The 24763-nt window shown below is 32.0% G+C and overlaps 4 protein-coding genes and 1 long non-coding RNA gene across 5 annotated transcripts; 3 read left to right on the top strand and 2 right to left on the bottom strand.

Moving 5' to 3' along the window:
* Positions 1-4010: 4010 nt before the first annotated feature.
* Positions 4011-6640, top strand: LOC105965493 (inositol oxygenase 2). Its single transcript, XM_012990045.2, has 11 exons — positions 4011-4151; positions 4246-4345; positions 4530-4611; positions 4716-4920; positions 5032-5091; positions 5372-5424; positions 5568-5690; positions 5813-5882; positions 5985-6063; positions 6164-6245; positions 6348-6640. Exons 1-11 carry the CDS (start codon positions 4121-4123, stop codon positions 6372-6374), a joined length of 912 nt encoding a protein of 303 aa, XP_012845499.2. The 5' UTR covers positions 4011-4120; the 3' UTR covers positions 6375-6640.
* Positions 6641-7439: 799 nt separating this feature from the next.
* Positions 7440-8309, top strand: LOC148766788 (uncharacterized). Its single transcript, XR_016034192.1, has 2 exons — positions 7440-7651; positions 8177-8309. It is a non-coding gene; the product is annotated as an uncharacterized LOC148766788 (long non-coding RNA).
* A 3360-nt stretch (positions 8310-11669) lies between these two features.
* LOC105965492 (glutathione hydrolase 3) lies at positions 11670-15497 on the top strand. The gene is made up of 7 exons (XM_012990044.2): positions 11670-12087; positions 12204-12508; positions 12817-13335; positions 13431-13666; positions 13828-14092; positions 14221-14358; positions 15009-15497. Exons 1-7 carry the CDS (start codon positions 11961-11963, stop codon positions 15273-15275), a joined length of 1857 nt encoding a protein of 618 aa, XP_012845498.2. The 5' UTR covers positions 11670-11960; the 3' UTR covers positions 15276-15497.
* A 340-nt stretch (positions 15498-15837) lies between these two features.
* Positions 15838-18206, bottom strand: LOC105965430 (SNARE-like superfamily protein). The gene is made up of 4 exons (XM_012989970.2): positions 17795-18206; positions 16879-16965; positions 16317-16385; positions 15838-16216 (listed from the first exon to the last, which is right to left on the bottom strand). Exons 1-4 carry the CDS (start codon positions 17933-17935, stop codon positions 16082-16084), a joined length of 432 nt encoding a protein of 143 aa, XP_012845424.1. The 5' UTR covers positions 17936-18206; the 3' UTR covers positions 15838-16081.
* A 744-nt stretch (positions 18207-18950) lies between these two features.
* On the bottom strand, positions 18951-22945 carry LOC105965528 (ATP-dependent 6-phosphofructokinase 3). The gene is made up of 13 exons (XM_012990085.2): positions 22349-22945; positions 21901-21947; positions 21791-21830; positions 21550-21612; positions 21321-21458; positions 21054-21212; positions 20896-20949; positions 20736-20804; positions 20517-20646; positions 19999-20255; positions 19804-19852; positions 19558-19712; positions 18951-19365 (listed from the first exon to the last, which is right to left on the bottom strand). Exons 1-13 carry the CDS (start codon positions 22448-22450, stop codon positions 19183-19185), a joined length of 1446 nt encoding a protein of 481 aa, XP_012845539.2. The 5' UTR covers positions 22451-22945; the 3' UTR covers positions 18951-19182.
* Between the last annotated feature and the right edge of the window lie 1818 nt (positions 22946-24763).

The following is a 24763-nucleotide window of genomic DNA, read 5'->3' as shown; positions in this document are numbered from 1 at the left end:
GTAATAAATGACACTATTATTACTTGCCTCGTACGGTATTCCAATAGAATCCACAAATAAGTTAACATGATTTATAAATAATATTAGCTAATAAGATATTCTCGGTTAAATATATTTACTATTGGAGAGATTAATATTAAATGTTATATTTCACTAACAACTTAATATTTTTGGTTAAGATGATCATTCAACATGGTATCAAAGTCGGACTAAATGATAGGTCGAGCATAATCATGTAATATGCAAGTTATTTGCACTTGATTTACCCGTTATTTGCATGTGAATTTGATCGGAATAAAGTTATGAATTATCCTATTTTTATTAAGCGGTGTGAGTGTATTGCTAATGCACTACTCATTTTTTGGTGAATTAAATAGATATGTTTTAACAAAAATGCATTCATAATAATTAAATATGATGTAAATAGGAATTGTTCATTTCAAAAAAAAAAAAAAATTGAACCAAAAATTAAAAATGTCAATATTATCTCTTATGATAATGAAGAGCGGAAATTTCTTTGGACGAATATTTCTACTAGTGCTCAAGGTTTGACAACGAATTGGAACTCAAGACCAACCTTATTTCAAGTAAACAAAAAAAAAAATTGTAGGGGGCATGGCCCCCAGTCATACGTTGGCTCCGCCACTACCTACAACTCTTTCGTTAATATATTCGATAGTTTTTCAATTTTTAAAATTTGATCCATTATTAACTTTCGAGCAGTTGAAGTGAATTAATTTTTTTTAGTGTACATATATATATATATATATATATATATATATATATATATATATATATATATATATATATATATATATATATATATATATATATATATATATAGCAATTTTCTTTTTTGTGGTACTATTAATATATATAGATAGAATTTAAATTTAACTTTTAAAATATTATGGTTAAAGAGTCTTTTATAGTATGAATCTTCAAAAAATTGAAATAAATTCCATGCAACAGAAATGACGTATCTAACCCCAATTTAGACAAGTCCCATGCCTAATGTACACGTGTACGGTGACAGTTAAATTTGGGAGTCATAAAAAAAAATATTAAGAAAAAAATGGGAGGGGGAGCAAATTCATTAATTGGTCAAAAATGGTGGGGTAGTCGCTGTCACGTGACTTTTCCACGAGGAATGTTTAGAGGTGTGCCACTGCAGCAGGGGACACATGCAAAACGACACTACATTAAAACTGACAGCGACGTCGTACTATAAAACCTCCACGTAACCCCCCCCCCCTTTGGTCACGTGATTTGCAGGAGGGCTTTTTATTTTATGTTTGGCTTGTTGTCTTGTTCCCATGTGTAAACATTACCATCTCCGACATGTTTTTGACGGTAGCGCCATTCGGGCCGGGTCAGATAATATGTTTATATGGGCCTCCTCCTTAAGTCCATAGAGTTTGTGTTGGTCAGGATTACGGGTCGGAAATGTTTTTAAAATCGGCCGGACATTGACCCGGATAAATAACTGAGTCATGGTTAGATCGATTCAATCGGGTTCGAAATTTTTTTTTTTTTTTTGTAATTATTGATGTATATTTTTTTATAGCAAATAAAACATATTTTCTTTCGCACATTAACTCATTTCCAATAAAAACGTAAATCAAACTTATTTTTTTATTACACATAACATATCGCCGAATCATTTGAAATATTATAGAGATTATGTTAAAAGTTTGTTTTTTTTTTTTAATTAATTTTAGTTTAAATACTAATATTTCATATATATATATATATATATATATATATATATATATATATATATATATATATATATATATATATATATATATATATATATGGACAAATTACGGTCACTCCTTGAGGTATGACCAAATTACGAAAAAACCCTTATTGTTTGGGTAATTACAGCCACCCCCTCCTTTTAAATATTTTTACATAAAATTGATGTAATTCGGTTATTTACCGATCCAAATCGTATATTCAGTTCGGTAAACAGTATGAAATTTTGGCGTACCTAAATTTCGGTTCGATTTTATCGATTTAACATTTCTAAATTTACTTTTGGAGGGGTTTTTTCGTAACATAATACATAATTAAGGGGTGACTGTAATTACCCAGATAGGAGGGGGTTTCTCAATTTGACCATAACTCAGGATGGCCGTAATTTGCCATTTTTTTTTTAAAGAAATTTTAAAATTTGGCGGGTAAAACCGATGGTTAACGGGTTGCAAAATATTACCGGCCGTATATACACGGTCCAGTTACGGTTCGATATCAAAATCAGTTGGTTCGGTCAATTTGCCCATTAAATAATTGAATGTTTAATTAGCCGCACATAATTCACGGATGACTTTTTCAAGTGCGTTATTTTCTATCTTGATAACGAAGGCATGCAAAAATAGTTAAAAAAATCCAATTTTTTTTTCATTTCATTTTTGACCAATTATACTTAAGAGGTAATCACCATCACTATGAAGTGGCCTATTATGTTTAGGGATCTGTCAATTTTAAAAGGATTTGGTAAATCTTTCCCAATTTTCAACTGATAGAGAAATTCACTAATAAACAACTTAATGTTTATTGTGTGGTCATTTTCGGTAGTTTACTTAATTTAACATAGACTTATAATTAGATTAATATGGGCTGATAAAATGAACGGATGATATGATATGTCACATCACATATGTTTGAATGTGGATAGAATCATTTTGATTTACTTGATTTGAATATAACGACAAGTTTAGCAATGTTAAGATAAGGTAGTCCGTTGGTAAGCTTTTTACATGCGTTTAAGATCTATTTGGTGATGGGTTCGAGACATCAGAATAATAATGTTTTGGACGAATCGCAATAATTACTAAGGTTCAACTGCAACCTCTCAACATATCTGGAGAATGCAAATTCAAGCCACCGATCGATTGCTTTTCCCATTGATTTATATGTAAACGGATTCTTAAGGCAATGTTTGGAAGCGTTTTGGAACTTATTTTGATTTCATTTTGAGGAAATGTGTTTTGGGGAAAGAATTTGAGAATGAAAGTAATGTTTGTTTATGTTTTGGAAGGAGATAAAACACACTGTAGCAGTCACATCATGTTATGTTTAAAAGTGTTAGAAAAATGTATTTTAGAAGAAAAAAATTGAAAGATTAAGTGATATTTATTTGTTTTTTAGTGAAGACATTTTTTACTGTAGCAGTCAAATCATTTTACTGTAGCAGTCACATCATATCTGAAGGAGAGAAAAACTTTTGATATTGTTTTGAGAAAATTATTTGAGAAGTGTAATAAATATAATTTTGTTTTGGGATCAATGAAAACAAAATAGAAATGTTACCAAACATTGCCTAATTCTTTTAAGGTGAGAGATTCGTGGGATTGATTGTCTAGTACACTTGGTTCAACATCAAACAAGACGAAAGGACACTAGTGCGTGTAGATTCCTTGAGCGATAACCATTGGTGCGTACGCATGTACACGTGAGTGAGTGTAGGGATGGAAAAGAAATCCAATCCGCTAGCTATCCGTGGTTATTCCCTCGGTCTAATAACTATGACCGGAACCATTAGAGTTTGGTAATGATTTTGATAAAATAAATTCAAACTATCACGATTTTGATGTGGTTCTAATTATATTAAAATTCTTGCAGATTATATTATTACCAAGTTTCCATTACAAGAGAAATCCATTTTTTTTAAACTTAAAAATCCAATGTACCATAGTTCATTTCTTACATTTAGCTTTAGGAAAAAGAAAGAAAAAAAAAAAGCAATATATTTTTTAATTCAATAGCTGAGCAGTAACTTCACGCGCTGAAAAAGGTGTAGTCATGCGTTGGTTGTGGTGTTCCCTCCTCTATGCGTTTCTTTAGGGATGGAAATTAAATAAACAGCCAATGAAACGCCCGCGTTTTCAGCAAACCACTCCAATTTTAGAAATTTCCATTTGAGTCCTCAAAAAACCACCAAATTTACCAAATTACCAGGTTCAGGACTTCCTTAATTCACTATAAATACCCTCATTTTACACACACTTGAAAAGGGCCATTTCATTGAAATAATTAAATAAAACACATAAGAATATTTGAAACGGCCTATTTTTTTTATTTTATTTTTTTGTTTTAAACTTCTGTCGGAAATATGACAACTCACGTCGAACAGCCCCCGGTTGGTATGTCTTTTTCTTTTTTCGGGCAAAATCAATGTCCAAATTCGACATTTAACATTTTTATAGTATTTTAATTTATTTTATTTTATTTTTGCAGAGAAGCAAATCCCATCCGATTCCGATTTTCCCGTGCCGAGAACGGAATCACAAGGAGGATTTGAAGCTCCGGATATCAATGCTTTTGGTCACACATTTAGGTTTGTACACATATTTCCGTTTGATTGATTTATTACGTATTGCACGAGTGTGTGTAAATGAACGATGAAATTCCGATTCAGTACAATCTATCAAAGTATTTATTTTAATATAAAAAAAAATTAGGTCGCATGAAACGCATGTACTTGTGCTCGTACAATAAAATTCCGGATCTCGATTTTACAGGGATTACAATGCCGAGAGCGAGAGACAAAAGACGGTAGAGGAATTCTACCGAATGAACCACATTAACCAATCATACGACTATGTAAGCGCATGCAAATTTTAATTTCAATCGATTTTTTATTTTTTTTGTAGAATTAAATTTTTCGGATCGAGATTAATTAATTTAAATAAATAAAATGCATGCAGGTGATGAAGATGAGAGAGGCATACGAAAAACTCGACAAAACCGAAATGACAGTATGGGAATGTTGTGTACTTCTGAATGACGTCGTGGACGAAAGCGACCCCGATTTGGACGAACCGCAAATCGAGCATTTGCTCCAGACTGCCGAGGCTATTCGAAAAGATTACCCTAACGAAGATTGGCTTCACTTGACTGCCCTCATTCACGGTTATTTTAATTATGCTTTTTTTTTTAAATATTATGTAAATGTATATATATTACGTCGCGAAATTGAGACGACGTCACACGAATAATATTATTTTTGCATGGAATTTTCAGATCTTGGTAAAGTGCTTCATCTTCCTACCTTTGGAAGTCTGCCTCAATGGGCTGTTGTTGGTGAGTTTATCAAATTAAATCACCCCACAAAAAAAAATAATTAACTATGTATATATACATAATATATATATATATATATATATATATATATATATATATATATATATATATATATATATATATATATATATATATATATATATATATATATATATATATATATATATATATATATATATATATATATATATATATGTATATATATGATTTTATTTATTCTTGTTTCAAGATTAAACTATATAAGAACAATTAATGTTTAATCAATAATATAACATAACAGGTGACACATTCCCTGTTGGCTGTGCTTTTGATGAATCCATTGTTCATCACAAGGTACATATATGTATAGCAAATTTTAGTCAGATTATTTATTTATTTATTTTTTCATTTGGAATTCTTGTTGCATCAGTTGAGTTTTTAATTTTTTAGGATAATATGAAATATTGAAAATTCAATTTAATTTATAAATTATGCAGTATTTCAAGGACAATCCAGACATTAACAACCCTGCTTACAACACTAAGAATGGAATTTACGAAGAAGGATGCGGCCTCGACAAAGTCGTCATGTCATGGGGGCACGACGACTACATGTACATGGTAATTAATTAATCAATCCCTAATTAATTCCAAATATTTTTTTTAAATTACAAATTTATCAGCATAATTAATTAATTAATTGTGACAATTATAACTTTTTTAATTTGATTTGCATCTTTTAGGTGGCTAGGAAAAATGGAAGTACTCTACCTTCACCTGCATTGTTCATCATCCGTTACCACTCATTCTACCGTACGAACTTACGATATTTTTATACGATCGATTTTTTTCATTAAATTTATAATTACATAAAATTTATTATCTTTTTTTAAATATATATATTTATTGTTGTAGCTTTGCACAAAGCTGGAGCTTACACACACTTGATGAATGATGAGGATAGGGAAAACCTCAACTGGCTAAAGATATTCAAGTAATTAAATTAAATATATATTATTTCTACTTTTCCTAATATTTTTTTTAATAAATTTAAATAAATAATAACATTTTTTTTAATATAAAAATATTTTCAGCAAGTATGATTTGTACAGTAAGAGCAAAATCCGAGTTGATGTTGAGCAGCTGAAACCATACTACCTCTCTCTCATTGACAAGGTAAATATATTTTTACCTACGTAATTAATTAATTAATTAATTTTATTTTCAATTTATTTTCTTTTTTTGGTAATTTTTTAACATAAATTTTAATTATTGCAGTACTTTCCAGCAAAGCTCAGATGGTAATTTAGATGTAAATAATTAATAAATCACATAATGAAAGATACTATTACTCGTATTTATTATTATTATTTTTTAATTTTTTTCCAGCACTGTAATTCTTAGTTGTTTACACATTTGTCCACTTTGTTTTAAATTACATACATGTAATTAATCAGGTTGGGCCTCAAGTCTATAAATATTTGTTTTTGAGGCCCACTTGAGTATTTGTATTTTTTATTTGTCAAATATTATATATTTTATTTTATAAATATACAATGTATGCATTATGTGTATATTCGTGATGTTAAATAATAAATATACTTTATTTATGTGTATTTATGAGATGTAACACCCAAATTGTATTAATGATAAACAGATTGCTTTAATTGAACTCAACTGCTAATTATTGCAATTTGCATGTACTTATGTATCCCTTAAAATAATTGCTCCATTTTTAGTAAAAGAAGAAGCCAAATTACATTATCTATTACTTATGACTCGTTTGGTTCCCAAGATAAAATTAGCCAGAATATTATTAAATAACTTTATAAAAATTCAATTATTTTATTGGACCATAGGATTCATAAATAATTCCTCATTAAGCAACGATTAGAGCTATTTTTCCCACAATTGCTGGCTGACTCGAAAAATTATTGGACTCCAGTTATTTAATCGATTAAGAATAATCTTACCAGCCAAACGAGGTCCTATTGTGCGATTGATATAAACTGTTCATGCAACTCAACTATGTCTGATTTTTATTAGTATATTTTTTCAACGTTGTACCAATAATTCATAACTGCTTGTTTTAATTGACCATAGTGGCATAGTGTAATTTCCTATATATATATATGACCACTGATCATATTGCGAATTTTATAAAGGGAAAATTATGTAAATACCCGATAACCGTGTATTGTTAGTGAAAAGGGTTTATTAGGGATAACCCCCTTGTTCATATTTTCTAATGAGGTAGATTCAATTAATTTTTCCCTTTTTGAGATACACCCAAATTTGCCAACTTGGCAAAATATATTATATAATTTCTCTTTAATACCCCTGTTTTATTTTTGAACGGTATTTATTTCCTTAACTACGTGATATGAGATTTGCTGATATGTTGCCTAAAATCACGGAATAAATTTACGTGAGTTTATTGGTCGTTTCTATCAAATCGTGTACAATCTGTTTTGAAGATTTTCTCCAGCGTTTCATCGTTTTTCTATCGTCTTTGAAGATTTTTTCACCGGCGTGGAAATAGGATCGGATTTGAGCGTTCATTGTTGTACGTTGTTAAGCGGGTATGAATGCGTTTTTTTTCGTTTTTTTTATTTTCGCTGTATGTCCAGGGTTGTCGTGTACGGTGGTTAGACATTTTTAAGAGTTGTGTTGATACTTGATTCTATTAAGTAGAACGTTTTTTAACAAAATTACGTCGTCACATATACATCGTTATTTTTGGCTGATGGTGTTTGTTTGGAAGAGGATTCACAGAGTTATAAGAGGATGGTTCACGCAGTTGAACCAGAGTTGTTTTATTTGAGCGTCGTAGTTGGTTTATGCAATAATCGAAATAAATGTCTGTTGTGGTCGAGTTCATGAGTTTGATCCATATTGATAGTTGATTTATTTGTTTACAACAGTCGATTTTAGTGTGCTCGGTAGTATATTAAAATATATTTTGTAGTCTTTTTTAATTTAGCGTATGGATTTTGCATTTAAAGTTTATTTTTGATAATATTCATGTATTGTCATTCAAATGTATTTGCAGTCTATTTAATCATTTTTTAGTATTCTGCATTTTTAATTTTGTTTCATGATTTTAGGTTTTTTCGATGGCGAATTTCGTACGGATTTTGTTGAGGTTTGGTGGGTTGGTTGCTATAAAGAGGTGTTTACGATGTAATGGCTCGGTAACTTCGGTTAAGTGTTAAACCGTTGTAATACAGTAGTATACTATTATGAATACCGTATGATACTACCATTATCATTTTATTATACTATCATGAGATTATTAATGTACTAGAGTTTTTTAACTCGACATATTGGTTTGATTGTGTTATGATGTGTTTTATGTATTTTATCAAAACCCTAGATTGAAATTATGAGATTATTAATGTACTATTTTATTGGTTATGTTGGAATACTTTACGCTGGTTTTGTTCTCAATGTTCTTGTCATTTCAGTGGTATATTGTTTGTAACACAATTTCATATCACTACTATAACCGTAATATACTATCATAGCAGATTAATGTACTATATTGAAATTATTAATATACTATGTGGTTGAATAATACGGGATCCATAATCGATTAACGAGATCCATAGTCGAATTAGATCAATAAGATAGTCTATTACATGATATAGGGAAAATTACCCTAATTGATTAGTATTTCAAACAAACATATTATTCAGTTTCCATATATATTATTATTTTTTCATATATATTATTATTTACCCTAATCATTTTCATATAATAAGGAAAATTACCCTAATTGATTAGTATTTCAAACAAACATATTATTCAGTTTCCATATATATTATTATTTTTCCAATAATCAAATAACTAAACCCATAGTCGAATTAGATACATGGGATAGTCTATTAAATGATATGAAATAGTCTATTAATTTTAAAACACAAATCCGCCGCCGTCACTTCTCAAATCTAGGGTTTTGATGATTCTTCGGCCCATAGTCGATTAACGAGATCCATAGTCAAATTATACCAGTGGAATAGTCTATTAAATGATATGGGATAGTCTATTAATACAGATGTAATTCGACTATGCATCTGGTTAATCAACTATGGGCCGAAGAATTATCAAAACCCTAGATTTGAGTAATCCTAGATTTGAGTAACCCTAGATTGGAGCAGTGACGGCTGGGATTTGATTGAGGGTACTTATGTAATTTAGAAAAGTTTGGGTTTTTATCAAAATGGCAAATTTAAATTTGGATCTACCCCTATTATTTGAATGTTTAAGGGGGTTATATCTAATAGACCCTAGTGAAAAATATCTTTAAACTTTGGGTAAATTACAAAAAAATTCTTTAAACTTATGCTAAATTACGAAAAATGCTCCCACCTATCAATAATTACCAAAATCCCCCGAAGTTTGTTTTAATTTTATACTCTCCCCCTCCAGGTATAATTTCTCACGGAATATTTTCCAAAAAAATGTCAAATTCTACCCATTCGAACGTGACATTTTTTATGCTACTTTTTAAAGCTAAAAATTACCCTAAAATGGGTAATAGTATACTAAAGAGTTGTGAAAATATTATTTAAAAAATAATAAAGATTCGTGTAAGGCCACTTGAGAGTAATTTTTTCCTTTAAAAAGTAGCATAAAGAAATGCTTGTAGGGGTAAAATCGACATTTTTTTGAGAAAATATTACTTTGAATAAAAAAAAAACCATGAAAAATTCACACCAGAAGAAGGTCAGTGTAGGTGGAAATAAATGTCGGGAATATTATAATAACTACAAATACGTGGGGCTATTTTTTATAATTTAGCCTAAGTTCAGAGGTTTCCGTAAATTTCCCTATAAAGTTATAAACTTATCCAAATAGCTTCTTAGTGTTAGTGGACGAGAATATTCCAAATGGTCCAATTATAAGCAACGCCAATCTTAATTTACCCTCGAGTCTTCTTTTGGTTCTGAATCGTTATTGAATCTGGACGTATTCTAGTTACAATATTATAATTTCTAGGGCTAAATACAGTTTGCACCCTTAAAGTATAGGGTTAGTAACACTTACCCCCTTAAAGTTACAAATGTAACACTTACCCCCCTCATTAATAAATTTAATGATAAAACTTTGACTTTGAATGATGTGTCATTTTTTCTTCCCAAATTGTCCTTCTAGCTATTATATTGATGCATATATAATAATATATTTTCAATAATATTTCAAAAACTAAATTTTATAAAATATAATAATTATTAAAAAAATATTTTGATTTATGTTTAACTCCACATTTTAATTACTATAGACCCTGATATAAATAAAAATCTCAATTATTTAAAAATATATATATAATACGTTAAACATTTGAAAGAAAAAAAATATTTTCAAGACTTAAACATCCAATTTTTTTATAATAATTATTGATTTGGAAATTTATTTCAGTTACTTAAATATAAATTTCAATAAAAAAATATTTAAATATTTAGACGTTTAAATTATAATTTCTTATTAAATTTTGAATACATTTTGTGATTCTCAAAGTAAAAAAATGGGATGATTACATTAGAGTCATATACGCATAAAATAACTATATAAACTATAAAATCATAATTAAAATTCGAATAGTTGTTAATTTTTTATTAGCTACAAATGAACACAAGGTAATACAAAAATGAAATTAAAATTCAATTTTTTTCATTCCTAAATTTACAATATTGAAATAATAAAATTAAGTTTTTGCAAAGTTGCCGAATTTTTTATTATTACATATTCATTATTTATATAATTGCTAGAAGGACAATTTGGGAAGAAAAAATGCCACATCATTCAAAGTCAAAGTTTTACCTTTAAATTCATTAATGAGGGGGGTAAGTGTTACATTTGTAACTTTAAGGGGGTAAGTGTTACCACCCCTATACTTTAAGGGTGCAAACTGTATTTAGCCCTAATTTCTATATTTATTCTGTATTTTCGAATCATTCTATCAATAAATAAATAAACGATTATTCCAATGATTATATAGAACAAAGTGCTAGTACTATCCAATATTAATTAGTCCCCCAAACACAATATTGCAATAAAATTTTATACATGATGATTTAAGTACAAAGACTACACCAACTATATAAAACAATCATACAATACAACTTTTGATGTGTTTCCCACAATATATTATTCCCCAAAACACCAGAACAAACAAAACGCCTAACAAATCCTCTCTGTTCGTCTCTCTTTTGAAAAAAAAAAAAAATTGTTTCATATTATGAAACACTTTACAATTTTAATGTTTTTTTTTCCCGATTATATCCTTATAAATTCTCCAACACTATTTCCGTATTTCCGCAATAAGTACTCCCTCCGTTCCTAAATAGGTGTCGTTTTTCACCTTGGCACAAAACTTAAGAATCTTAATAAATATGTATTGATTTTAGAAAAATAGATCTTGATGGACCAAAATACCGTTGTTTATTAATTAATGCAGGAAAAGTGCTATAGAGTTAATAAGGGTAAAATTGAAAAATAAATAATTAATGCAGCATTAGAATTGTAAAGTGACAGATAATATGGAGAAAAAAAAAATTCTGAAAAGAAACAAATATTATGAAATACAGAGGAAATAGTAAACAAAATTATTTTAGTCCAATGTGAAAAAAAAAACTGGCACAAATTTATAGAGGGAGGGGAGTATAATTTAATCAGCCACGTTTTACACTTGTGGAGTGTTTGTGCACGTAATTATTAGATTATTATATTATGAAAACTGAGTTGCTGCTTTGTCATAACAACAAACAAAACTAAAATAAAATATAACTTCTAAAAACAGAAACACACACACAACACACTCTCTCTCACACACACTAGCACGCACATAGAGAGAAGAGAGAGAAAGTAGGTCCAATTAGAGCTAGATTCATGGGGCAACAGAGCTTGGAATCTTCTCTGCTGACCAGCGATGGAGATTCCAGCAGCAGAAGGAGGAGATGGAATAAAGCTCTGTTGCTCGTTCTTCTATCTCTAATCGTAATCGTATTCATATCATGTAAATTTCTCTTCTCTCTTGTTTAATTATTTTTCCTTTTTTTTTTTTTTTTTTTTTGAATTTCTGAGATCGTCGCCGAGAGAATTGAAAATAATTTTTTTTTTCCTAATTTGAAGGCCTTGCTCCGAGAAGATCAGGAGAATTGAAGAGAGATGCTCCGAAATCGAACAGCGATATCATCGAGTCGCATAAAGCGGTTGTCGCCGCCGACGATGGGCGGTGCTCTGAAATCGGCGCCGCCATGCTCGAAAGGGGCGGCCACGCCGTCGATGCTGCTGTTGCAGTTGCACTGTGCCTCGGTGTTGTTAGTCAGATGTCGAGCGGAATTGGAGGTGGTGGTTTTATGGTGGTTAGATCTTCGTCGGAATTGGGCGCCGTTGCAATTGATATGAGGGAAACTGCTCCCGGAGCTGCTTCACAGGTCCGTTGATTTTTTTTTTTTTCCGTTTTTTTTTTTTACTAAAATTAAGTTGAAAATTAGAGTTTCGTTTTGGGATCAAACATCCCGAACTTTTAGGCTCTGTTTGGTTCATAGATTTTGAAATGATGAAAATGAAAATGAAAACAAAGAATTTGAAAATCTCTAGTATGTGTTTGGTTCCTTAGGAAAATGGGGCTGAAATTGATTTTATGGAAAATCTATTGCACCTAGTCCTTTCATCTTTTTATTTAACATTTTCCTTGATCCAAACAGAGCCTTAATCACATCTACATGGTTTCTTCATGTAGAACATGTACGAGAACAATGCCGAAGCCAAATACGAGGGAGCATTAGCAATGGGCGTTCCCGGTGAGTTAGCCGGGCTCCACATTGCCTGGTCGAAATTCGGGAGGTTGCCTTGGAGTTCTTTATTTGATCCGGCCATTAAACTTGCCAAACAAGGATTTAAAGTCACTCCATACCTCGGAGCAAATATTGCCAAACAATCAGATAAAATAATAAACGACCTCGGTTTACGAGAAGTTTATGCACCAAATGGCACATTGTTACAATCCGGGGATACATGCTACAATGTGGAACTCGGTAACACCTTACATGCAATAGCGGAACAAGGGCCTCAAGCCTTCTATAACGGGAAAATCGGTGAAAGGCTAATTAAAGACGTAAAAAAATCAGGTGGGATTTTGACTATGGAGGATTTAAGAAACTATAAAGCAACAGTGAGTGATGCTGTTTCTGTAAAGGTTATGGGGTACGAAATCTTGGGGATGCCACCTCCTTCGAGCGGAACACTCGCGCTCTCATTGGTTGGTGGTGAACTTAGCATTTTCTCGTTGTGTACTCAGCATTTCTCGTTTTGTATGTATATTGAATATTGATTTACCATTTTTGTTCGTTACAGATTCTGAATGTTCTAGAAGGTTATGGAAATGGAGATGGTGGTGAGGGTGCGTTGGGGTTGCATCGTCTGATCGAAAGCCTGAAGCACATGTTTGCTGTACGAATGAACTTGGGGGACCCGCTTTTCGAGAATATTGATACGACTGTATCTGATATGCTCTCTAGATCTTTCGCGAAGAGAATCCGAGAGAGGATATTTGATAACACCACTTTCCCTCCTGAATACTATATGCAGAGGTATATTTTCTTTAGGGTTTCCTTTTCGTTGGCACGATAATTTACGGTTGATTACATAAATGAGTTTTGTTCAATATTTGGGTAGTCCATGATTAATTAAATAACTAAATCCGATAATTTTCCGGGTCGACCCGTAAATATATATATTTTTTTTATTGTAGGTGGAGTCAGATTATTGATCATGGAACAAGTCATTTTTGTGTAGTAGATTCGGATCGAAATGCAGTGTCAATGACAAGTACAGTGAATTACGTTTTTGGAGGTGGTGTGATGTCACCTTCAACAGGCATTGTTCTGAACAACGAAATGGATGATTTCTCGATACCGACTGATGTAACGCCTGATAAGCTCCCTCCTGCTCCAACTAATTTTATTAAACCGAATAAAAGGCCCTTATCTTCTATGACCCCAATAGTTATTCTCAAGGTATATCTATATAGCAGCTTAACCAATTGTTTTGACATCTTCGTTTTTTCTTGCTAAAATTGCGTCAGAATATTTTTTAGAATATGAGTTTTCAAATATCTTATATATTGTTTTTTTACGATTTGTAGGACAATCAGTTAGCAGGGGTGATCGGTGGAAGTGGTGGTTTGGACATTATTCCTGCAGTTGTACAAGTTTTCATTAACCATTTTATATTGGGGATGGAACCTTTAGCAGCTATTCAGACTGCAAGAGTATACCACAGGGTATTTTCTTGATCTTCAAACTAGTTATGTACTCTATACGTTTCATTTTATTTGTCTCTTTGGCCAATATTTTGGGTGGAAATTGGAACAAAAATTCTGAATTCCGCTTAATCTGATCCGAAATTTTACGATTTTTGGAACATTAATTCTCATTCGAAATTTCAAAAGTTTCGATTCCAATTATTCTGTTTTTCTTTTATGGAATTGGAATAGATATTAGATTAAGATTTCCCATCGGATTTTAATTTCCAAAAATATTTCCGAAAATTACACTTATAATATCAAAATATTATGTATTTTGCATTTCCGAATCCTGCTGATTCTGATAAGAAAATTTCCGATTCTGGAAAAAGCTTTTTCATTCCAATTTCCGATATCTGATTTTTCCGAATTTATTCGGAACGGAATTGGAATTAGTTTTCCACATCCGGAAGAAAATGGATTTTTTTACGAAAGTGCTAATTCATATTTGATCTGTCCGATTTCCACCCTTATTTTTCGTTTTAGGAGTTCAAATTAATTTGGATTTAACAGTTTACCCTTTACGATTAACTGTTGGGAGAAGAATACGCTGAGATTATCTTGTATAAAGGCTACATAATAAGTTACGTACTCGATGTGCCTAAACCTTAAAATACTTTTTATTGCAGCTAATTCCAAATGTCGTCTCGTACGAGAACTGGACTGTTGTGGATGGGGAACACATAGAACTATCCGAAAAGAGAAAGGAGTTGTTGAGAGAAAAAGGTCACGAACTTAAGGCTAAAGCAGGTGGAGCAATTTGTCAGCTAGTTGTTCAAAATCTTACAAATGCAGTCGATTTTTCGGGCAGAAAACTGCGAAACAAGAATGTACTCTGTGGAGTACTAACCGCGGTTAGTGATCCTAGGAAAGGCGGTTGGCCTGCAGCTGTCTGATGATATTGATTGAAGATGCTTGTCATAGTGTAGAGTATCTTCTTGTATTATTTGTATTATTTGGTCATTATTTGTAATTATTTGCATAGCTGCTAAATATCCTTGGTTTCAGCTATAAGCCAAGAAGTAGTAAATAATTGGTTTAGCATTGTAATCTGTAAATAGATGGAAGAAAATTTCAAGTGTTTATTTATTGAGCAATTTTATGTTCAGGGGTTTTAAGATTGGATTTATTGCATTTGGGACCACAGTATTTTAAGATTGGTATTTTCGTAGTTTCACCTACCACTAGGGAGCTAAATGCGCTTAATAGTTTGCTTTAGGGACCGACAAGCGTGTGAAACTTAGACAGGGACTGATCCGCATTTTTGCTTTGGCAATAGGGATTTATCTGTACTTATCTCAATTTGTTTCAGGTTTTTCTTTTAATATATAATTTCGAAAGTTAAATGTTTTGTTAGCTATAAAACATCATCCCAACCGCGGTTTTCGTAAATTGCAATTTTACCTAATTTCGATGGCAATAAACTATTTTTTTTTTTCAAAATTACAAGGCCAATGATTTAGAAAATGAAAGAAAATCACTACTGAGGCAGCAAATGTGTCCTCCATGAATTACATAATGTAATAATTTGGATCCCAAATATATGTGAAAATCAAAATTCAATAAAAATACAACCTTTTTTTTTTACCATAGTGATAATAGTAACACAGTTAACATGCCACCAAAACGAGAAAAAAAACCCGGAAAAAAGAACATCGATCACGAATAAGTGAGATAAACATCAGAAAAGTTTAGAACAAACCTAAGATGCTCTCTCCATTAGCTGTATCTGAGAGAGGATATTTGTCTTGCTCGTCTCAATAATGCAGCCATTCATCACCATTTCCTCGAGCATGAAGTGTGCTTTCTCCAAATGAAACATGATATCCAGCTCACACTGCAAAAATTACAAGTCGGGGAAATTCAATAAATATATTAAACACGGTTAAATTAGAATTTTTTCGTTTCGTACTAATTCATCTGATTTGGTAACTCACCACGTTGCCAAAGTGACGGTCCATAGTTTCGACTAGCAGGTGTATAAATTCCAAAATTGCAAGCTCATTCTGCACAAAAAAAAAAAAAAAAAACTAAATAAATAAATAACAGTCATAAAAGTAGCTGAATTTTGTTATCTAAAAGCAGCACAAGATTTCATAATTAGGAGGAAATATTACAATTTATACCATACTATAGCGAACATGTTCATTGAAATCGATAATTATGCAGGACACGACAAACCCAAATTTTCTCTCTTATACGGTGATACTCAAGCACTCTACTATACTGTACATGTAAGCTTTACCACATCTACGAGTGTCCAACATAAACACGAGCTAGATAACAAAATACATTTCTATTGTCAATATCAGTTAATTCAGAACTGAAAAACACGAGACTTCCAATTCAGTAACTAACAAAATGAGACTTCCACCTCTTTTATTTTCAGTATACCTTTCTGGTAAATATGTCTTAAGAATAAAAAAGCAGGATCGTGGAAGAATCGTGTAATATTGCAGAGTGAAGCCATAAAAAATATCTCGGGCAAAAGTAACTTACTTCTTCGTTGTCCACTCCAACCAGGAAAAAGAGCGACGCATATCTCCTGTAAACGACTTTGTAGTTCCGATGCTCAACAAAGGAACACTGTTCAACAAACATAGAACAGAAAACAATGCAACGGTCAGAGATTCGTTACGGAGAAGGGAGCAAAATGCTTTCGTCTCAAGAATTCAAATTTTCCACCATTCTCGATTCGTCAATGACTCAAGATAACAGATTTCAACACATCCCCTATGGTTTACAAGTAGTATGAATAAAAAGGTACATCACGTAGCGTTTTAACAAATTACCGTCATGTACAAATGAAGGAAGCCCCTATGAGAAGATTAAAATGTGGTTCTAAAGGGCATATACATTTCAAACATTATATCCAACATTCCCACTACAAACGAAGGAAACTCCATTATCCGACCATCACTAATCTTATAAGGTCCCGTTTGATACGAAGGATGTGATTACATAGGATATGGTTGCATTCAATATGTACCCACGATTCACAACCGAAACTGAAACCAAACCGAAACAACCCAAACCGATACCTTTATCCAAATTTGTCACTTCAAAATAACTGATGTAACCAAATAGAGAATGAACATATATTATATTGTAGATCATAATCAGTGATCCTCATAAGTATTCTTATAAAATCTCCAATGGCAATTCAAGCTTAATTTGAGATAATTGACAGCATAGAGAGAGAGAGAGAGAGAGAGAGAGAGAGAGAGAGAGAGAGAGAGAGAATCATCTAAAACACAATTAAATCGCCTTAATTGCATCCTCTCTCTTTAAATTGATAGACAAAATTAAATCGCGATCAAATCGAGGACTACAAATCAGAAAATATTTTGCACAAACTACAAAAAGAAAAAAAATCCGTATAGATTCAAATCCATACACAGAGAGAGATGCAGACCTGTTGCTGGGTGCGGGTGAGGCATTTGCGAACGATTTCACCTTCGAGAGCGCGTCGTTCTTCGACGTTTAGGTATTCATAGTACTGTGCTAAACGTGTCTGCCCTTGTTTGTTCACCATCAGTACGAATCTTATACCCATTTCTTTTTTCTCCCTTCTTCTTCTTCTTCGTATCAATCCGATCGGGTGAAATTGCAGTCGTTTTTGTTCGAAATTTCTTCTTAATTCCTCTTTTGCTATTCAATTTTCAATGTTTCGGTTTAGGTCCTCGTGATTTAGTCGAATTGATTTTTTGGTTCGGAAGTTATGCGAATTTGTACTTTCACTCTACTATTCACAAAACACTAGTTTTTTTAATTTACACTTCCGCCCCATCCCAGCAAATATTTGTTATTGAACTATGTCGCAACTCGCTTGCACGTAAATCTCAATTTGTTAATGTATTCACGTGTCGGACACTTGTCGTCGGTCATTTTCGTAATTTTTAGAAAATTAGAAACACTTTCAGTAATAAATTTTTTGAATAATTTTTTTTGTTGTTTTTCAGATTAGGTATCTATTTATATCAGGTGAAGAAGTTTCTCATAGTCCTGATTGCTTATTTCTATGTTACACCCAGTAAAAACTAAACTAGGTGATTTTTTAGCGTTTATTTACACACACCAATGTGGGTGTGTGTGTGTATAAATGGTGTAAATCTACCCGGTATATTTCATAGAATAGACCGGGTGATTTGGTCCGTGGGGCTCCTTCCCTTCTACCAAGCGTGTGATCCAAACTCCGGTGAAGATACCTGCAACGCCGGGAGGGGTTCCCGGCGGGAAAGCTCCGACGATCAAGTCAGTATTATTCTCAAGTGTTATAATATTTAAAAGTGTATGCAAAAAGAGTGTGTGTGCAAATGGGTAATAATTTCCCTATTTATAGATGAGGAATCCTTTTTTAGGGTTTTTCCCTTTTTTCAAGCCATGTATCTTGGGCCTTTATCATTTGGGCCTGTCTAACCTCGTTTCCATACTGGACTGCGAGATGCAGTATTCTTAACTCGTTACTCGGGGTGCATGTTTTGGTGTCTCTTCTTTATATTGACGGATTGGCCCTTCCTAGTCCGTAATTGTTCGTCTCGGTCAGAATGGCCCGTATCACCGGGCTTGAGTTTGTCTTGAAATTTATATATTGAAACATATCGATGACATGCTTTCGATGAAGCATCTATTTATTACATCAAGAAGAAGAATAACCATTACAAAAATCCACCTCTTTATTTCAACAGGGAGTTCATATTATAACAAAAACTACTGTAATATTTATCGAAAGTCGAAACAACTATGCATATATCTATATATGGACGGTGGCAAGCTTAAAACATCGTTTAGAAAACGACGTAGTTATTTGTGAGCATCCGCGAAGCCATTTTCTAACAATGCGTAATTAGGTGTCTCCTTTTTGTCGTCCATGCTATCTTCGACAACGTCTTTCGTACTCAAGAAACTCGGCTGATTGGTCGAAGACAAAAGCCTGGCCCACATTCTGTCCGTTATCACTACCTTGTTCTGCCTCTCGTTAATTCTCTGCACAAATTATGATTAAATCGAAACAAGATTAAGCAATTTCTCGATAAAATAAGATAATCACTCATTCGTCCTAAAAAAAATTGGAATTTCAAAAAGTTATCGACATAACCAAACATCAAATGAAACTAATTATTTTAATTAATCAAATAGCAACCGATGAACTAAATAAGCAAACATTAAACAACTCACATGAAAAGGTATATAAGCATATCTTCCATTAACGGGGCCCACCGTAAAACCGGTATATCCCGCCATCGCTCCATGAACAGCACTTTGAGCAAGAAGCGTGCAGTATACATTATCCGATGCACTACTAGGAATAGCCCTAATCATATATGTTGGATCTGCAAAACAAAATATTTAATCACTTTATTTTTGCTATAAACATCAGATTTTTTATTTTATTTTTAATTAATTTATTTATTAGGTACTAACCTATATACTTGAGATTAATCGTCATCTTTCTTTCCTTCGAAAAGTGATCCTGCAAATCAATTAAAAAAATGCCATTACTATTGAAACAATGTATCGAATATAACTGAAATTAATTACCAAAAAAAGCGTGTGTATATATATACACACACACCCACACACACACACACACACACAAACACACACACATTTGCGGACCTTAATCTTTTGTGAAATCCACAGTCCAACGTCTTGGAGAAGCTTGTTTCCGGAAGCATCTTTTTGATTCAAACTCTCGGAAAGCATCTCTTGCCCTGCACCTTCGGCTATAACAATAACCATATGTCCGAATTCTTTAAGCCGTTTCTCGATATACTCGAAAAGACCACCGCGCCCTTCGAGATAGAAGGGCGATTCCGGAATAAGGCAGCAGTCAACGTCTCGACTCGCAATTGTAGCATACATAGCAATAAATCCTGCACAAGATAAAAATCATTTCTTTCTATCTTAGTACAATTTGCTGATAAAAATTAAATAATTAAAATGAATTCCCGGTAGACATGTTTTATTGCATTTAGCACCCCCTATGTTTACTCTAATTGTTTAAAAACCCCACATGTTATAAATATTAGCAAACTAACCCCTTTAATGCACAATTTAATAGTTATGTTTTGCTAATATTTATAACACGAGGAGTTTTTCAGCAAATCGATATAAATGCACAAAATTAATTATACCACTGTATCTTCCCATTAGCTTAACAAGACCTATGCCATTTTCGAAACTTGTAGCTTCAACATGGGCCGCATTAATAGCACGCTCGGCTTCTTCGACAGCTGTATCGAAACCAAACGACTTATCGATCACCTGAACAAAGAAAGCGACAAAAACACGAACATTTAAATTAAGACTCTTTTGTTCTTTTGACAACGAACATATCTCACAAAATTAATTACCGGGATGTCGTTATCGATGGTTTTGGGGATTCCGACAACTGCAACCTTCAAACCTCGTCTTTTGATTTCCTATTGGACGGACGAATAAATAATTTCATATTCGGCAACTAGAAACTATTCAAAAAAATAAACAAAAAATTGCAGTTGAATCAAACTGTACCTCAAAAATTACGGCTGCTCCTTTTTGAGTTCCATCTCCACCTATTATGTAGACCTAAAAAGTAAACGATGCCAAAAAAAAAAAAAAATTGGATTGCTGACTATCGACTTAAATATAACAAAAGAAAATTAAATAAATTTTGATAATGAGAGGTGTACCTGGTTAATTCCTCGATCTTGAATGCTGTCGACAATTTTTTTAGTTTCGTAACCACCTCGAGATGTACCGAGTATTGTTCCTCCACGTTTATGAATATCATTCACACTTTTCGGCGTTAGAGATATCGTGTTTTTAGAATAAAATCCCTTATATCCTCCCTACAAATTTAATTCCTGGCTTAATTAGCTGAAAATGGAAAGTTTACTGGATAATACATATACATATATATCTATATATATAACTCTTGACATTAAATTCCAACTTACATGTATACCAAGAACACTCTTTACACCGTACATATAATTTAAACTGCATACTATTTCCCTGATAACTGTGTTCAGACCAGGGCACAAGCCCCCGCACGTGACTATACATGCATGCACATCATCCGACTCGAAATAAACCTGAAAAAAAAACATAAATATATATAAATAAATAAATATATATATACTCGAAATTAGTTCGGGTATTAAGGCTAATAGTAGGGCTACTTACTCTTTGGCGAGGACCAGCGCGTCGGAAATGAATCCCTCTTGGAGTGTCCTTGTGAACAACAATCTAAAGGGAAAAAAAAATCGCGTACAACGATATATTTTAGTTTTTTTTTTTTTGCATAAAATTGCGTGTTCGACAATGTTAATGTTTAATGAACTCAATTTTGTTTAAAAGTAACTTGAAAGATTAATCAAAACGGACGAGCTTTATTATCGAGAAATTTGAGTGTAGAGAGACTCACGTTTTGTGCAATGGTGTCATCGTAGTCGACAAAATATTGCCTGCGAGGAAAACAAAAATTTAGTCGAAAACACTAAATCGAAATTGACATTATGGAAAATTTAAACCTACCTAACAGCTGAGTATGCAGGATTGTCTTGCAACGGATTCGGATAAGTCTGTCGAAGAGGAAAAAAACACGAATTAAAACTAATAAATAGCAAATTTAAAATAATATTTAAAATAAAAATTATACTTATTATTGTTTAATGACTGAGAATTTTAGATGTAATTAAGATGCATGTACAACAAGTGATTTAGTTTAAGTGGGAATTGGTTTATTGAAAATTACATAATTACCAGTGGATTACAATTTGCAAATTACAATAAACCTAAAAGCATCAACGGAAAATTCAGGAAAAGGCAAATCGTAAATAACAGTGAAACAGAGTAACACACGTGCTTATTTTAATTGCAAATTAAAGCTCTGAAACTAAAGAAGGAAGAACCAAACATTTGACTTAGAGAGAGAAAGAAGAGAGAGAAAGAGAGAGAGGAGAGAGAGAGAGAGTATACATACAGGAAGATGAGGAATGAAGTCAGATAAATGGGGAACATCTTCAAGAGTGTAACCAAAATCCCCAATCACGATTTTAGGCATAGAATTGCTCTCCAAACCCATAGTTACCCACGCTTAATCTTCAATTTCAAAAAAAAAAAAACGCAAATTTCTCGTCTAATTTCGATCGCCGCCGCAGCTCAGCTTCAACACGGCGGATGTCGACGCACCACCACAATTAGGCATCAAAATTCACGCCGGAAGTATCATTTTCATAGCAATTAATAAATAGATAATTTAAACTATAATCACACATCAATACGTAGAAGATTTATGGTGTGTATTTAAGAGGGGTTGAATTGAAAAGGAGAAACAGGTGGCAGAGAAATCAGGTGGAGTTCACGGAATTTCAGATGAGAAAAAGAAGAGAGAGAGTAGGAAATGAGGAGAGAGAAAATGGTTTTTGGCAGGGGGGATTTCTGCAGTTGGAAGATAGTGTACTACTTTCTTAGCATAGGGTACAATGGTTCGGTTCTGGACCACGTATTTATACTAGTAAAAATGGTGTGGTCGTATGATTTCTTGCGAGGTGAGTGTCTTCTAGATATGTTTGAAGATTCTATTTTTGTTCCTGATTCTGTTTCATTTAAAAAAAAAAATACTTATTAAAAAATAAATAAATAAATGGGTAAATTACACCAACACCCTTGAGGTATGCTAAAATAACTTTAAGGTCCCTATGGTACCGTAATTACAAATCACCCCTGAAACATTATTAGAAACTGTAAAGAGATAATGCATTAGATACATTTCTTAAATCACCCATAACTCTATGTTGTCTCCACCACTTCCTGAAACTTATAGACCGTTGGAACTCTATCGGAATAACGTATTCAATGCATTATCCCGTTAGAGTTTCTAACAATGTTTCAGGGAGTAATTATAATTATCAATACCATAGGGGCCTTAAATTTATTTCAGCATACCTCAGGGTGTAAATGTTACCCAAAATTAATTAAATTGTTGTGGTGTTTGACTAGATTGGTGACTAGTAGTTTTAATTATTTTTTGGGTGATGTGACAATAACATTTCATTACTATATACTGTATAAATCTAAATTATTGTATTTTCTAATACATTTGGTATTCAAGTTTTAGGTCACTTTCAGAAATTAGCTGACACGACTATCAATTATTAATCAACTACTATTTTTCTAATGCATTAATAATTAGTATACACTTTTATTTTTATTTTTTTTTGACTATTATCTAAAATTTGTAGAGGGTCGAGTCGAATAAAAATATTTTTATTAAGAAAACTTATATAATAAATTAATTATTTTGATTGTAACATGATTAATTGTTTATATTTTTTTTTGTAATAAGTTTATTAAGAAAAAATAGATAATAAATTAAATTTTTTGATTGTAACATGATTAATTGTTTATATTTTATTATTGTGTAAATTACAACCAACCCCCTAGGTATATCAAATTACGAAAAAAACCCCTCATGTTTTGATAATTACAACTACCCCTCAACTATAAATTTTCTTACACATCCACCCTTATAGTATCAAATTCAACATAATATTCTAGATTCCGTGGAATGTTCTCTACTTTGTACTTGTTTTGTGCAAAGATGCAGTTTCTGATGCACCCCAATCTGATATATACACGCTAAAAAACACATCTTATGATCATCTTGCTTCAAAATGTGGAGCTCGAATGGTATAAAACGGTTACAAAATTGGAGAATATGAAATATAATCTAGAAGATTTCACTAAATTTGACACCACAATGGTGGACGTGTAAGAATATTTATAGTTGAAGGGGCAGTTGCAATTACCCAAACATGAGGATTTTTTTTCGTAATTTGACCATACCTCAGACGGTGGTTATGATTCACCCTCTTATTTTTTTTTTATAATGAAAGAACCCCTAATTGAAATACGAAAGACATAAATCATATTAGGCTAACCATATTTGATAAATTCGATCTACGGCCGTTAATAAGATAATTCAAACTTACGAGTGACTAATTGTTCGTAGAACTCATGGATAAGACGTTATTGATATTAGTGGTTAAACAAAATTTAAGTCCAAACATGATATGTGACGTACGATGTGGCGCAGCCTACATAATCACAAAATTTAAATACTATTTTATATGAATCATTGGCTGCTATTATTATAATAATAATAATAATAATTATTATTATTATAATTGCTATTTTTAATTCAAATTGGTGTATGTCCACTTCTTTTCTTATATGAAGTATAAAAAAAATAGAAATTTAAAAAAGAATGGCCTTGTAAGCTTTTACGAGTCTAATCATCACTTGAATATGTGATGATCTTTATATCTTCAAATAATGATATTTTTATTTATAGTATATAATATAAGTTCATAACTTCCATTTTGTATACATCTCA

This window comes from Erythranthe guttata, chromosome 11 (assembly GCF_056151865.1).
Source record: "Erythranthe guttata isolate IM_541 chromosome 11, IM_541, whole genome shotgun sequence".
NCBI classification, from domain to species: domain Eukaryota; kingdom Viridiplantae; phylum Streptophyta; class Magnoliopsida; order Lamiales; family Phrymaceae; genus Erythranthe; species Erythranthe guttata.
The sequence above is the reverse complement of the archived record's forward strand: the minus strand, read 5'-3'. Positions and strand labels throughout refer to the sequence as shown.